We start from the raw sequence: 15,523 nt of genomic DNA on the forward strand, positions 1-15,523 counted from the left end.
GCTGGTATTCAGACTAGGTGTCTGGTGAGGACCTGCTTCCTGGGTCATAGATAGCAGTCTTCTCACTGTCCTCACGAGGTGGAGAGAGCTCTCTGGAGTCTCTTTTGTACAGGCATGGACCACCCTCGAGACCTAATGACTTTTCAGAGGTCCTGCCTCCAAATACCATGACATTGGGGTTTACGCTTCACCTGTGACTTTTGCAGGGGACACACACACTCCATCCCTGGCATTCTGAAATATTTACTGCCAAGTTAGGCTCGGTTGAAGAATTCAAGACTCAATCCTTATTTTCAAGAGGCTCCTAATCTAGTTGGAGATAAAAACAGCATATCTTTTTTCATAGACGAAGCTACAATTTTGTTTTAGGCTCTGACATTTTTGTTTTAGGCTTTACTTATAGTTAAAAGCAGTGAGACCTTGTATGGATGTCCTTTTTTTATTAATTTATTTAATTGGAGGCTAATTACTTTATAGTATTGTGGTGGTTTTTGCCATACATGGACATGAATCAGCCACCGGTGTACATGTGTTCCCCATCCTGACCCTCCCTCCCAGCTCCCTCCCATCCCATCCCTCAGGGTCATCCCAGTGCACTGGCCCTGAGCACCCTGTCTCATGCATCCAACCTGGAGTGGCGATCTGTTTCACATATGATAATATACATGTTTCAATGCTATTCTATCAAATCATCCCACCCTCACCCTCTCCCACAGAGTGTAAAAGTCTGTTCTTTACATCTGTGTCTCTCTTGCTGTCTCACATATAGGGTCATCATTACCATCTTTCTAAATTCCATATATATGTGTTAATATTGTATAGATTTCTTAATCCCCCTGAACTCCAGTTTCTCCCTCTGTAGTGTGGGGTTCATTATAGTATCTTGTGAGGATTAAATGAGATAATGTAAAATGAAGTATTTAATTAGGTACCTGGTGCCTGATGAAAGGAATCTGTTAGCTGGTATTACTTTAGAATTCTATGGATTCGTTTGAACATACTTCTTCCTCAGATGGCATAGGCCCACTGCTTGCTTTTAAGTACAAGATGTGTTACCATGTTAAAAAGAAGGGTGAGGCCTTGAAAGCCCCGGACATACCGTTTTCTTCATTCACAACATTCTTTGTGGAAAATAGTAGATAAATGGGTGATGTTATAGAGCAGAAGTAATTTAAGGTTTCAGAGAGGAGAAATGTTGATGTCAATGAGAGGGATTGAGGATGACCTGAGGGAAGAAATAATATATGCAAGATCTCATTAGGGGGACAAAAAGGGAGGTTGTTTTCAGAAGGAAGCAGCATAGGCCAAAGCCTGGCAAGTGGCTACAGTTTGAGGAGAGCTGTGTGGAAGCCGTCCTGACTTCACTCCAGGTTTCTGTGGGGCTTGAGCGAGGGGGCCAGCACTGGTTGCTGAGGGACCCAGAGGCTGGAGCAGAGGGGTCCTTCTCCGGGGAGGCCCCTGGAGGGGTTGAGCCAGGGAAGAGGCACTGGGAGTGGTCCTCGAGGAAGGGGCTTTGATAGCGCTGCACAGTGTGGGTTGGGTGGGAGATAGAACGGTTGACATGAAGGAAGCAGGCCGTCCAGCTAATGCAGCTGACCCACGGGTGAGAAGGGTGGTGTCTAGAGGAAGAGGACGAGAGGAACTTGTTTAAAGATTCAGAGGACTTGGAGATTCATATTTATGGGAGGGCAGATATCAAAGATGATGATATTTCAAGCCTAAAGGATAGCAATGATGGGGCTCATGCAGAAATGAAGAGGGGAGGCAAGCTTCCTGTGCAGGAAGGAACGTAAGTGTGAACTGGCTCAGCTAGAGAAGTAGTTTGGGAACAGTTTTAAGATGACTTGTAATTCTACCACTTTAATGCAGGTGGTCCTTCCTTTTTATCTCTGTTTTGCATTGTAGCCTTGGTTCATAGACCCACATATTTAGATACCTTCAATCACAAATGTACCTGCCATTTTGCATTTTAGAATCATTAAAATCTATTATGTAGTCTTCACTTACAGATATTATAGGCTGAGTGTTCTCTCCGTCTGATATATCCCTGGAGCTTTCTGAAAGCAGACACCATACTGGTGTTACTCACTCCTGTGTGTCTAGAACCTAGGAAACAATTTACAAGTGTTTGTTTAATGAAAGAATATTGACCACATAGATTATTCTCGTGCTTTTTCTTTGTAGAAGTTGCTACAAGTCTATGTTTGGAGTTTGGTGACATGCATTCAAGTCAGTGCTTTCTGCTTGCAGAACCAAAGTCTAAGGTTAAAATAAAGATTTGGTTAGGGAGTGTTAAACTGATGATTCCAGGTTTGTGTATGTTTCTTATAAGCTGTTTCCTCATCTGTTCAGTAACTGGCGGGAAAAATCACATGAAAAACTATTTTGATTTTTTACCGTTAATAAAGGAATGAAGGCAGCTCTATCACACAACTGTAATCGTCATTAATGTCCTAGCAAGGCTTCCTCTTGGAGGACATCACCCGAATGTGTGTTGAGCTTGGAGATCACTTCTCCATGGACAGAGACTTGAGAGAGCTCTCTGCCAGTCACATGGCCTTTGGCCATGAGACACATTGACGCACGGTTACTTGAACAAGTCAGGGCTTTTTTACCCTCAATGCCAACTTGTCCTGAGATGGCCAGGCCGGGGCTGCAGTCATGGCTTAGTGGTTTCTCTGGACGCCTGAGCTCCTCCCGTCTTCTCCCGTCACTGTGTGGCTTTCATCCTCGGAGGTGCTGTGCCTCCGTCCCACTGCATCCTCGTCCCAGGCAGGAGAACTGAGGAAAAGCAGGGACAGAAGATGAAGGGCCTTCCCGTGGAGTCCGCCCCTTTAGGAAGCCTTCCTGGAACCCCCTCCCGGCCAGTTCCGCTCATGGCTCGTCGGCTGCAACTACTTCAGATGGCCGTCCCTAACTGCTCGGGAGAAGGTTAGCGTTTTTGGCTGGGCGCCTCGCTCGCCCCGATCAGTGTGGTCCAGTTAGTGGGGAAGAAGGAGATGAAGGGTGTTGGCAGCCGGCAGTCTGCCACAGGCGACCACCGGCCAGTGCTCCCGACAGCCCCTTCTCTGAGGGGTGGGGTAGCGTCGATGTTCATATGACGCAGAGGAAGAAATAAAAAGATGTGAATCTGAACCCATGAAGAGCCATGACTGATGAGTTGTAGTCATCTGGGTATTAGTTGAAAAGCAGAAGAACATATCTTGGGCCCTAAAAGCCAGCCAAGGGAACTCCCTGGGCCAGTCCAGGGGTTAGGGCTCGGGGCTTTCTCTGCTGTGGGCCTGAGTTCAACCCCTGCCTGGGGAATGAGGATGCAGCAAGCCACGTGGCAGGGTTAAAAAAAAAAATAGAAGTCAGCCAGATGTAGCATTAAATCTTAAAATGCTGCTAAGATTGTGTTCTGATAAAGAGTTAATGTTACATAGTTTTATTACAGGCACGTTCTTAGTATAATTAAGGGCTGAGAAATACTCAGGATCGATGAGTTTCATTAGGAAAATACTTAATAATAGTTGAATAGTCCCTGAGAACTTGGGTTTATAACCCACCTGACTTGAATGTGCTCAAAATAGCCATCGTTCGAGGATTATACTTGGTCTAAAAATGTAAGGTTCTCTTTTTCCTGAAGCAGAGGTGTTCTCAGTCACACATATATATTCCTGGAGCCGTCACCCACAGCTTCCGCACCTGCCTTTCCTTCCAGCTCCTTGGGGAAAATGTCCCGTGAACCACCATATCTTATAATGATGGAATATTCCCTGAGTGTTAACCTCTAGTAAAGGTTATAGATGGAAGTGGTCTCTCTGCACAGTCCAGTGTGGTTTATGAGGTCCGTGAGGCAGCTTAGCACTTCAAGTGTGGGTGGTGCAGCGAGGAACTAAAATTGTGATTTAAGTAGCCCGCGTGGCTCATGGTCAGCTTCCTGGACAGTGCAGGTCCAGGAGGTAGAATCAGGGTTCCGGTTACCAGTGTCGGGGGGAGGGCACTGGTGTGGGGCGAAAGAGGGGGAGGAGTTGATCATGACCTCAGGTTTCCGTCTTCAGTGGGGGGCAGGTGGAAATGCTTCTGTACGGGAGATGCAGGTGGGGGTGCGTTCACGACTCTTGCATTCAGGCCTCAGGAATGAGTAGCCCATGGCGCAGCACCCAGCCCGCTGACTTCATCCACGTTGGATGGTTTTCATGATTCTTAGGGAGGATTCACTGTGTTACAGTTGATCAGTACAAATAGAGTCTGAAATTCTCCCTGAGAATGGTCTTTCCTTCCTGTTCCGTCTTTAATTGTTCTCCCTTTTCAATACTCAGGTATCAGATTGTAGTGGAGATAATCCAGGCAACAACAATCAGCAGCTTCCCCCAGCTGAAGAGGCACAAAGGTAAGAACCAGTTCGTTTTCTTCGCTTTTACATCCTGAAGGCCCTGGGTCTAGTCCCCGCCTTCTCTCTCCTGTCAGGGTTTTGACCTGTATGAGTATGCACTTAAGTATTTCAAATTTGTTAAAATATTGCTGTATCAGCAAAAGAGAAAGTAAGTATGATTTCATCCTAACAAAAACCTTTGTAGTTCTGTGTTCCCTGATAAACTTTGTATTCATAATTTTTAGAATATTGAAATCAGTGGGTAGAATCATGCTGCTGTTTGGTTTATATACAAACATAGTTTCATAGTTTTTTCTCATATTAAAAGCCCCCCCCCAAAAAAAAATAAAAGGCTCCCCCCAAATAGAATTGTTTTGTTAGTTTTTGGAGAGCTCTGTTTTAGAGTGCGATCTAGGCAGCGTCTCAGCGGGCTGAGCATCTGGGAAGCACCTCTTCTGGATGTTAACCTCTCCCCGCCGCCCCACCTGCCGGCACTGTTCCCTTGAAGTTGGACAGTCAGGCTGTGCTCGAGGTGACCATCTAACGATGCTGCCAGGCTGTGTGTGCGGTTCTAAACATTTCACGTCCAGGGTTGTTTCTCCTTAGCCTTGGTTTCGTGTTCTCTTTGTGAATAGTAAACTGAAGAAGTGTTAAAAAAAAAAAAAAAAAAGGACAGATGGAAGATCCTAAGAATACTTGGGATTCAAACTAGAGATGAGAACTTTTTTTTTTTTATGAAGGTAGAGTGAATATGCTAAAACATAATTTTGTTGCTACATATAAATATGTTTGTTTCAGGCAAGTCTTTTTCAATTATAATTGTTCACTGATTAGGAATTGGTATATAATTGTGAAAGTATTTTGAGGATTTCAATGGAGAAAATGCTGTGTGACAGGTGGGGAGAATTACCTAACTCTGTGCCCTCTGAAACCTTAAGGAAATAACTAGCTGACTCTGCATTGACTTTTCTCAGGATAACACAGGAGGGCAGGGGGACCTCTTTACTTTGTCTTTTTTTTTTTTCACTTTGTATATTCAGGAACATTCAAATAAGGCTTCTGAGGCTTCAATAAACTCCAGCAAATCCACACAAAATTCTGAGAATGTTTCAGGTTCATAGTGGAAGACCAAATTACTTTCTTTAACAATGTAGAAATTTTCACTTGATTCTTGGTGGCTTTTTTCTTTTGGAATTTTGATGTTTTTAAGAAATAAGGTATCAAGTGGTTTTTGAACTCTTTACAATGTCTTAACTAGTTTAATTGCTGGTACTGTTCTAGGGAAAGTAAATAATCATAGAAATAAGAAAAAAAATTGAGACCATCTAACTCAGATCTTTGTCCTATGAGCAAGAAAAATTAGGAATATTTGGAGAAACGGGTTCTTAGAGCAAATTTATAAATACTGCACAATTTATAAATTTTTTGAAGCACTTGATCTCAGAAGTTTTAAGTGCGCTCACAAAATTTCCTTTCCTCTGACCTTATTTTATCATTCATTCTGGGCAAACATATTGACTGAGGCCTGACTTTTACCCACTAATCCCATCAGCTGCTTGATGGTCACGGAATTTGGGAAGTTAGCTTTGGTCAGGAGGGTGGAGCCCTCATGGATAGGCTTGGTGTCTTATGAGAGAGGCTGCAGAGAGATTCCCAACCTCCCCCGGCGTGTGAGGACCCAGCAGGAAGCTGGCAGTCTGCAGCCGACGTGAGGGGCTTCACTGGGACCCACGCTGGCGCCCTAGTCTCCAGGCTTGTTTACAGCCAGCCGTCTCAGCCAGTCTGTGGTGATGGTTATAGCTGCCCAAACTAAGACCCTGGCCAAGTGCCGGCATCCTAGTAGTAATGGGACATATGCTACGTCTTCTCTGCTGCTGGAGGCGAATAAGCCCAATATTTCAGCTCTCTCTTTTTTTTTTTTTAATTTTTAATTGACTGGCAACTTTATTTCAAATTATATGGGCTTCTCTTAGGTGTGTAAGCCAGCCGAGTTATCACCATACAGCTACGTAAGCAAGCCGTGGGATTTACTGTCCGGATGTCTAGTCTGATGTCGCTGTACCCTGCGAGGCAGTGGAGGGGGCGGGGGGTCTCCACGGGGCTGGTTGGTGGGAGCCTCCCCGCCCCAGACCTGGCCCCTGGGTCAGTGGTTTTGAAGGGTGGATCCTGTCAGCACACGTAACAACAGGAATGAATCAGAATCCTGTTTTGGAAGTTCAGACATGTGATTAAGAGAGTGGACATTACTAGAACAGCTGCTTGAGAAACCATAGCTTCCCGATGCCTGGACCCCTTTGTATCCGTAGTTTATCTTTCCCTGTTCCCGTCACATCTGTAGTGAGCAAAACCTGTCAGTCCGTAAAGAGGGGTCAATTTAGTGGGAAACTTAAAAGAAAAATCCCAGAACATCTGACTGTATCCTGTGTGTTACCCTAAATTATTATTTTCTATTTCAGCTCCCTTTAAGGCTTTTTCTTTCCCTTGCTGCTGTTCTGGGTTCTGAAATGTTAGCAAGAATAAAGTGATTCAAGAGTACTATTTACTTAGCTGACTGCAACAAAGGACAGGATGTTAATCTAATAGAAACTGCTCTGTATAAATACTGCACACGCAGGGATGACATGCCCATTGTGCACCTTGTTTAGTATAAGTAGAGAGTTTTGGAATTGAGTATATCAAGCAGAACTGTAGAAGAACTTCAGAATATACTGAATATGTATACACACAGAGTTACTTGTTGATAAAAACCATTAATGATTTCCATTAGGAATAATTTTTTGAATCATATTTCTTATCTGATTTTGCATTTAAAAGCATCCCTGCCCAAAGGAAGGAGCTACTCTATAGACTCTAGGGGACTTCTCAGAGCCCTTTCTAATGCTCTGGTTTCCTAGCACTGCAGTAATGTGACACAGTTTCTAACTTATGAATGACCTAGACTTACACCGCAGGCCGTTGCTGCAGGGCCCTTGCTAGGGTTTCTGTCTGCCCAGCCCTCCCACCCTGAATGCGGCGGTGCCCGGAGCCTGCGGTCCCTTCCCCAGCATCCAGCGCAGCCCCGTCCCATCTCTCCCTGTGGCCAGGGGCTCAGCCTCTTCCATTACGCTCTCTTTGGTGATGGTGGTTTACTTGCTAAGTCACGTCCAGTTCTTTTGCGACCCCATGGACTGTAGCCCGCCAGGTTCCTCTGTCCATGGGGATTCTCCAGACAAGAATACTGGAATGGGTTGCCATGCCCTTCTCCAGGGGATCTTCCCAACCCAGGGATCAAACCCAGGTCTCCCGCATTGCAGGCAGATTCTTTACCGTCTGAGCCACCAGGGAAGACCTATGCTCCTTGTGAAAGTGAAAGAGTCGTGTCTGACTGTTTGTGATCGTGTGGAATACACAGTCCATGGAATTCTCCAGGCCAGATTCCTGGAGTGGGTTGCCAAGCCCTCCTCTAGGGGATCTTCCCAACCCAGGGGTCGAACCCAGGTCTCCCGCATTGTGGCTGAGCCACTAGGGAATGCTCTCTGTAGTCTCATAATTTATATATCCAACTCCGCTCCCACCTTCCCCCCCCAGAAAACTTCAGTCATCGTACGTCCTAAGAACCTGCATTTATTCAGGTAAAGGTCAGGTCCAGAGGTTTTCAGCAAGTGCGTGGTTAGTGGGGCTTGAACCCACGTGTCCTGCACTCTTCCCACTGCCCTGATCACTCACGCAGGCGGGTGCTCTGAGACACACTCGGAACTCAGAAGCTGTCTGCGCGGAGCTGTGGCTTCAGTCTCTGACTCCTCTCTGCTCAAGTCACGTTCTACTCTGGGAGCAGGCCTCTCCTGGTAATCTGACGTGTGGATTTAACTGATGGGGCCTTACTACTTTAAAAATCTGTTGCAAGCGTGTTGGAGGGCCTTCAACCGAGGAAAATGCTGGAAGTTTCAGCACTTGATGTATTTAAGGAAGGAAACACAAATAAAAGGTGTGCTGCAGGCACCCGGCCTGGGCCTTGCCCGGCCCTCACTGTCTCTCCCCTTGTAACAGGAGAGGCTCCGCTGAGAGCTCCTGCTGGGGCCTCTACTCATTCCTCAAGTATCCTTCCTACTGAAGGGGGAGCGGCACACTCGACTCTGAAACTTCAGGTGTTTGCTGTGAAGAGAATCCCACTTGTTCTTTTTTTTTTTTTAAAGCTTACCGGCCCTAACTTGAAAAGTAAGGTAAATATTGCGTTAGTTCCTGGGCAGCTTTTGAGGTGATCTTCAGATAACTTTGAGAAAGTCTGTGACGATCGGTAACTACTGAGAACTGCCGTCAGCTCTGCGTTCAGAAGAAAAAGCATTTCTCCTTCTGAAACTTCACTAGTCCCTAAATAAATACACACCTGTTTCTTGAACCCCCTTCTCAGGACCTTTTACTGAAACATCTGTTTCAGTGTACACAAAAGATTTCCAAGACTTGTCAGCCTGTCAGTGTGGATGGAGGCCTGACCTCTGCTAGCGAGGAGCCCCGAACATCCCTTCCCTCCACTGCTTGGGGGGCCTGAGGAGACCTGTGCATTGTGGGGGGCAGAGCCACATGCTGGGGAGCCCTGGGGGGTGGGCAAGCACAGCCTTGCCTCCTGCACCCCCTTAGGAGCTGTACCTCTGTGGTAATCCTCCCAATGCGGTGGGGGGTACAGTTTTGCCTCCCAGGGGACAGGGGGCATTGAACAAGGTCTGCAGACGTTTCTGATTGTCGCCCGGGGGAAGGGGTGCCTCTGGCATCTAGTGGTAAAGGCCAGGGATGCTGCGAGACATTCTGCCACACACGGGACAGCCCCACAGGGAAGGTTTAGTCCCGCCGGAAGGTCACTGATTCAGAGACCGTGTGTCCTCTGTGGGATTCCTCAGGCAGCCCGCCGAGGCCGCCGCAGTTAGGCTGCGCCTTGGAGTCTGACGTGAGAAGAGAAGCACTCTGCTGTGGGTGCTTCTTAGTGCTTGGCAGACGAGGGGTGCCGTTTTCTTCCAGCTTCGCTGGTGCCGCTCCTGGGGCCTTGGTTTGCGCTGTCACTTCCCTGCCCTTTGCCACACTGGAGGTAGTGCCCGGCGGTTGTCCCCGGTGTTTCTGTTTTGCAGCAGGTCACTCTGCTCCCTGGAGGAGGAACTGTATCGTGGGCGGAAGGTTTATGGCCCAGAGGGCTCTGTGATGTAGTCACCGGTCCCCTGTGGTGTCCCCAGGGGGTTCCTCCGAGGTCTAACCCAGACCTCTCTTCCAGCAAAAGACCCCCTTCCCTTTTGCTCTCACCTCAGCAGAATTGACTCGCTAGGAGGGAAGCCAGTGAACACTGATAATGCGTTGTTTAGACACTTACGGCGCCCGCGTGTTCTTCTTGGCACCCACGTAAAGAGCCACTGCCACCCCGTGCATCACCCGGCACCGTCTGTGGCCTCAGCCTTCTTCCTTAACCTCCATTAAACGTTGTGTGATTCACCCGGCTCAACGGCACACGGCGTTGCCTAGGGCTCAGCAGACGCGGCCGCAGGAGGCCGGCGTGAACCGGGCAGTGTGTCGTCCACCCCCTGGCCCGCACTCCTCTTGATGAGAGGATTTCTCGGCCGGACGGGTCCTCAGGTCACAGAGAAGCGTATTCATTTCCCTCGCTGGATTTCCTAGGATTTTTGCACAACAGTCGCATGCACTGCAGCAGCGCCCTGTTAGGCATTAAGTCCTGAACGTGGCATTAGTTTTCTGAGGTAAAAAATAAACAGAAGTGTCTAAGCAACAAACTGCCGTTGCATTTGTTAGCAACAAGCTTTGTGATCGGACAATGACTTTGGCTGTCAACAAACAGAACACATTCATGAGCAGGGGACACCCCAGCAGGACTCTGGGATGTTTCCTCAGCTCTGCAGCTGGGTTTTAGGGGAAGGTTTATTCTCTTTCTCCCTTCCCTTTGGAATTTGCCTGTTTTTGTCCTTTTAGAAAGACTTTTAAGCCTTCTCAGGAGAAGAAAGTGTTTGTTGTTAAGTGTGTATCAGTTTCTTCCTCTGTGTCTCTCTTGATTAGCCTGTTTTAACCCAAAGTTAAAATTGCAGTCTAGGTTTATTTTATAAAAGGCAACTTTTTGTCCTCGCATTTTAAAGTAGCTTAAAGATTATGCACAGAATTTAGAGTTTAAGAATATATGTGTAGCATGTTTAAAATAAATGTTACCAGTGCAAACTAGTTTAAGCATATATGCTTTAAATCTTTTTAAAATAAATGTAATCAGTGCAGAATCATGGAATGCAACTGTGGGAGTTTAAGCTCCTTAGAATCTAAGTATAATGGAAATAACCTGAGTTTTGGAAGCAGAAAAAAACAAAAAGTTTTCTGGAAAAGTCACAATTCTAAGCATGTATTTCTTCAGGTACACCTACAAATAATTTAAGTTTGCAGTATGCGAATTTGGAGACAGACTAACAGTTACTTTATTTAAAATTTTTAATTGGAGGATAATTCTTGACAATATTGTGTTGGTTTCTACCATACATCCAACGTTTACCTTCCCACTAAGAGGGCTCTGAAATACTACTTTTCTTCTTGGGATGCTGAGTTCAGTTCTTTGAGCAGGGCCTCCCTGTCAGCTGAGCACAGGGCACACAGAATCCATCATTGCTGTCAGATGAAAATGCCTCCTCAGTTCAGTTCAGTTCAGTTCAGTCGCTCAGTTGTGTCCGACTCTTTGCGACCCCATGGACTGCATGCAGCACGCCAGGCCTCCCTGTCCATCACCAAACTCATGTCCATTGAGTCCGTGCTGCCATCCAACCACCTCACCCTCTGTCGTCCCCTTCTCCTCAGTTGCACGTGTGACAGCACCGTGTGACACATGATAGACCCCCTTGAACGGGGCTGACTGTTGACCCGAGGTCTGCTCTGACCGTTGGTGACGCCTGTCGGGAAAGGCTGCCCTGATGGAGGCCGTGCCTTGCGGCCCTGGCCTGAGCTCTTCTGTCGGACGTGTGCAGCCTGTCCAGGCGTGGGTGTAAGCATCTGCACGGCCTGACTCTGCGACCTGAGGGTGGTGACGACCACGCTGGGGAACTGGAGGTCGCCCCAGGTGTGTGAGGGCTTCCCTGGTGTCTCCATGGTAAAGAATCTGCCTGCTTAGCTTGAGACACAGGTTCAATTCCTGGGTCTAAAGATCCCCTGGAGAAGGAAATGGCTACCCGCTCCAGAGTTCGTGCCTAAAAAATTCCATGGACAGAGGAGCCTGGTGGGCTACAGTCCACGACATCGCAGACTCAGACACGACTGAACGGCTAACACTTCTCTGAGCGGATAGCCTCACTCCCTGCTTCCAGACAGCAGACCCCTAGGAAGGGAACTGCTGCAGCTCCCGACACCAGGTTCAGACCGGCTGGTGTCCGCGTCCATCCCTGTGCTTTCCTGTCACCGCAGGGAGGGGCGGCCTTCCCCAAAGCCAGCCTCCTTCCTCACTGTCCACTGGGTACCACCCTCCCACCTGTAGCCTGTTTCCTTCATAACTGCTTCCTTCCACCAGCACTAAAACCAGCTCATCTCTCACCCATTTAGACGAAGAAAGCCTGCCCTCAACCCCTGCCCCTCCGTGCCTGCAGGTCATGTGTGCAAAGCTAGTACCTACTCCACAAGGAGGTGCTCAATGCTTAGTCATTTTTAGCAATTAATTTCGTGTGAATTTTTTGCTTTTGCTTTAAATTACATAATGTCAGCTTAAGGAAGCAAACCATTGTAAATATTTTTAAGGTAAATTTTTTAAATAAGTCTCCCTGAGACCACAGAGCTCATGGTGGCAGAGACCAAATTCTAATCTGATTCCAGAGTCTGCTGACAGCCGTCCACAGGACTTGTCCACTCGTGGTCCTGGCCACAGCAGGTTGGCGGCAGGGAGGGCTAGACGCCGTGTTGGAGTAAGGTAAAGAGCGGGAGGTGAGGCATCTCACCCTGCTTGTCTCCTTCACAGCCTGGGCTCGAGAGAGAGCACAGTACCTAATGCACAGCGAGGACTCAGCAGAACTTTAGCTCTGTTATACTGAACCCTTGGTAACATTTGACACAGATCATGCATCCACTCAGCGCGTTCCCTGAGTCCCGACTGTGCTGCCGGGCACTGTTGTGGGTGCTGGTGGTACAGTGGTGTATAAAGAAACAAAATGCTGCTTTTATGAGGACATACTTGGAGGATAAGTAAGTCAAATAGGTGGCATGGCAGTCATGCCATAGAAAAAATATAAAGCCGAGCGGGAGAAGACTGGTGTTTTAGGGTAGAGGTTGCAGGTAGAAAGAGGATGACCAGAGATGTCTTTGCTGAGCTCTGTACTGGTGACCTGAAGGGGACAGGGAACGGAGCCAGACGGATTCTTGGGGGATCTGCTGATATCTAATATGGATATTAAAGCCCCACAGGAAGCTACCCAGTGTGTTCAGGAAGTTGGTCACCAGAGACCATTAGTGTCCAGGAGAGGCAGATCCAAAGACAGCCCTGTAGCATCATGATTCACTGTTTTTATAGATTATCTACCATATAGTTATTATAAAATATTGGCTCTATTTCCTGTTCTATATGTTCTGTCCTTGTAACTTACTTATTTTATACCAGGTAGTTTGTACCTCTTAATCCCCTTCACCTGTGTTAACCCTCCTCACACTCCTCTTCGCTCTGGTAACCACTAGTTTATTACTTGTGAGTCTGTTTCTTTTTTGTTATTCATTTATTTTTTTAGATTCCACATATAAGTGAAAGCATACAGTATTTTTTTTTTTCTCTCTCTGACTTACTTCACTAAATATAATGACCCCCAGGTCTGTCTATGTCACAAATGGCAAATTTTCAGCCCCAAGTTTTCACAAATTTGGCCCAGCGTCACCATGTTCCTTACCTCTTTGATACTTTGTCCTCTGACTGCCTACCGCCCATCCATCTCATTCAAGGTAAAGAAACCGCTGCCATGAAGGCCGATCTCCTGAGGGCCAGGAACATGAAAAGGTACATTAACCAGCTGACCGTGGCGAAGAAGCAGTGTGAGAAGAGGATCAGAGTCCTGGGAGGCCCTGCCTATGACCAGCAGGAGGACGGGGCCTTCGATGAGGGGGAAGGGCCTCAAAGCCAGAAGGTAGATCTTGGCGGTTTCTTGTTTTGCCATTTTGTGTTTGTTATGAACACTGATGTAATCATATAGACAGTGCTTTCACTTCTTGGTATTTAACCTAAAACATGTTTTCCCTAACGTAAACTCACATGTTTACTTTTAGGAGTCAAGTAGCCACATTTCTTGGTGTCCTTGACTTCCGCAGGTGGTAATTGGTGTGATCGGGAGGTGTGAGATGCATGTGTATGTACACGCCTGTGTGTGTTTTCCTGTCTCCCTTTTGTCATCCCACCATCCCAGAGGAACATATTTGTGTTTTCAAGGGCCCAATCAGATTACTCACTACTAATTGGATAGAAATTACCAGCAGTGAAGCAGAAGACCTCTTAGAGGTTATTTTACTTAGCTCTCGCCACAATGCTATATGAGTCTGTACTCCGTGTCTCCATTTTACAAAAGATGAAGAAACAGTTGGTGTAAGTAAATTACCTAATAAGGCCATGTGGATAGGAAGAGACAGAACTACATAAAAACCCAGATCTAGTTGATCCCCAAACCTGAGTGTAGCTGAGGACCCTGCACTTGAATGGGAAAAGTCTCCCTGACTTTCTCCTGAAGTTCTTACAGAGCTCTCAACCCAGCTTTCCTTCTTGACTCCCGTACTGTTTTTAGTTTGCTGGTAATTTCTTAAGAAGAGTAAGTATTTTATTTTGGGCTGGGGAAACAGGTAGTTTGGGATGGACATGCACACACTGCTGTGTTTAAAATGGGCAACAGCAGGGACCTGCGCGGAGCACAGGGAACTCGGCTCAGTGTGATGTGGCGCCCGGCTGGGAGGATGGATACGTGCGTATGTGTGGCCGAGTCCCTTTGCTGTCCACCTGAAACTATGATGACATTGTTAATCAGCTATACTCCATATAAAATAAAAAGTTTCAAAAGAAAAAAAGTTATGCTATAGAGTCAGAAAGCCTGACTGTTAATCCCAGGTTCACTGGGGATTGACTTTGGGCACGTCAGTTAGCTTCTCTGTAAAGTAACAATAAGTGTACAGACCATACAGGGCATGATAATCATGGAATTAAATAATGCACATAAAATGATAAGCACAGTAGTTGGTGTATAATGAGCACTCAATAAACATCTGTTTTAACTGGCATTAATTATTCCGGGGTATGTTTTAGTGATGTCATAAATGTAAGAGTAATCCAATTGTGAACTCTCTTTTCAGGATAAAACATCATTCCTAGGATCCTAGTTCTCCACATTCTCTTTAGTCTGCTATAGACAATTTCATGAGTATATTGTGGATATTCCACGGCTGGAGAATCTTGGGCCTGGGTCCCTCTTGGTAACACGTTGTGTGTTTCAGGAGAACATTTACTTACTATTCTAGGCCTTGTGGTCCTTTTGAATGCTAGAGGGATGTATTTCCTAGAGAAAAATGAGCCTGTGGGTTAAGAGACAAGACACACAAAACATAAAACTAAGTTAATAGCATACGCATCTTGAAACCAGATCCAGTGGGACTGGGACGTAGTGAAAAGAAGTAAATAAAAATCCCTGACGGGGAATAAAGAATGATCACAGGGCACCCTCCAACCTGAAACACTCCATGGCCTCTGGCACATGAAACATCCACCAGGACAGTTTTTTGTCTTCTGCCCAGAGATTATTTGTGGCAGCACCCCTCCCAGAATTACCAGAGGTTTTAGGACAGAAAGAAATGTGTTAATCCAACAGAGGAAATTAACACAAGAGCATAGTGTTTGCTATATGGAAGCCCTTAGTAAATGGTAATTGGTATTATGTTGTGTGTATATACTTATATTTTTAAATCATCTATTGATCAGTAGTGTCCACTTTGACCTAGCCAATGTTCTCTTTTCCACTTCTGCACCAAGTCTCAGAATTACTGAGAACAGCTCATCTCAGATTAATGCAGTGAGATTGAGTTCATCTCACGTTAACATATTTGACTCAAAAGTGTGCCATCTATTCATCCTGGTCACCCAGACCTGCACCGTTAGTGTGCATGTTCCTCAGGGAAAGGCTTATGCAGGCTTCAAGAGAAAATTAAAAACAAAAAACT

General features: G+C 46.4%; 1 protein-coding gene across 5 annotated transcripts in view; it reads left to right on the forward strand.

The window, feature by feature from the left end:
- SNX25 (sorting nexin 25) overlaps positions 1-15,523 on the forward strand; it is a 93,864-nt gene that overhangs the window by 47,599 nt on the left and 30,742 nt on the right. For all 5 annotated transcript variants that reach the window (XM_043893505.1, XM_043893502.1, XM_043893503.1 and 2 more), the window contains exons 6-7: positions 4,305-4,375; positions 13,274-13,455. In XM_043893505.1, coding sequence (XP_043749440.1) covers positions 4,305-4,375; positions 13,274-13,455 — 253 coding nt within the window. The remainder of the gene's footprint in view (positions 1-4,304; positions 4,376-13,273; positions 13,456-15,523) is intronic.

Source organism: Cervus elaphus, chromosome 32, assembly GCF_910594005.1.
Source record: "Cervus elaphus chromosome 32, mCerEla1.1, whole genome shotgun sequence".
Taxonomy (NCBI): domain Eukaryota; kingdom Metazoa; phylum Chordata; class Mammalia; order Artiodactyla; family Cervidae; genus Cervus; species Cervus elaphus.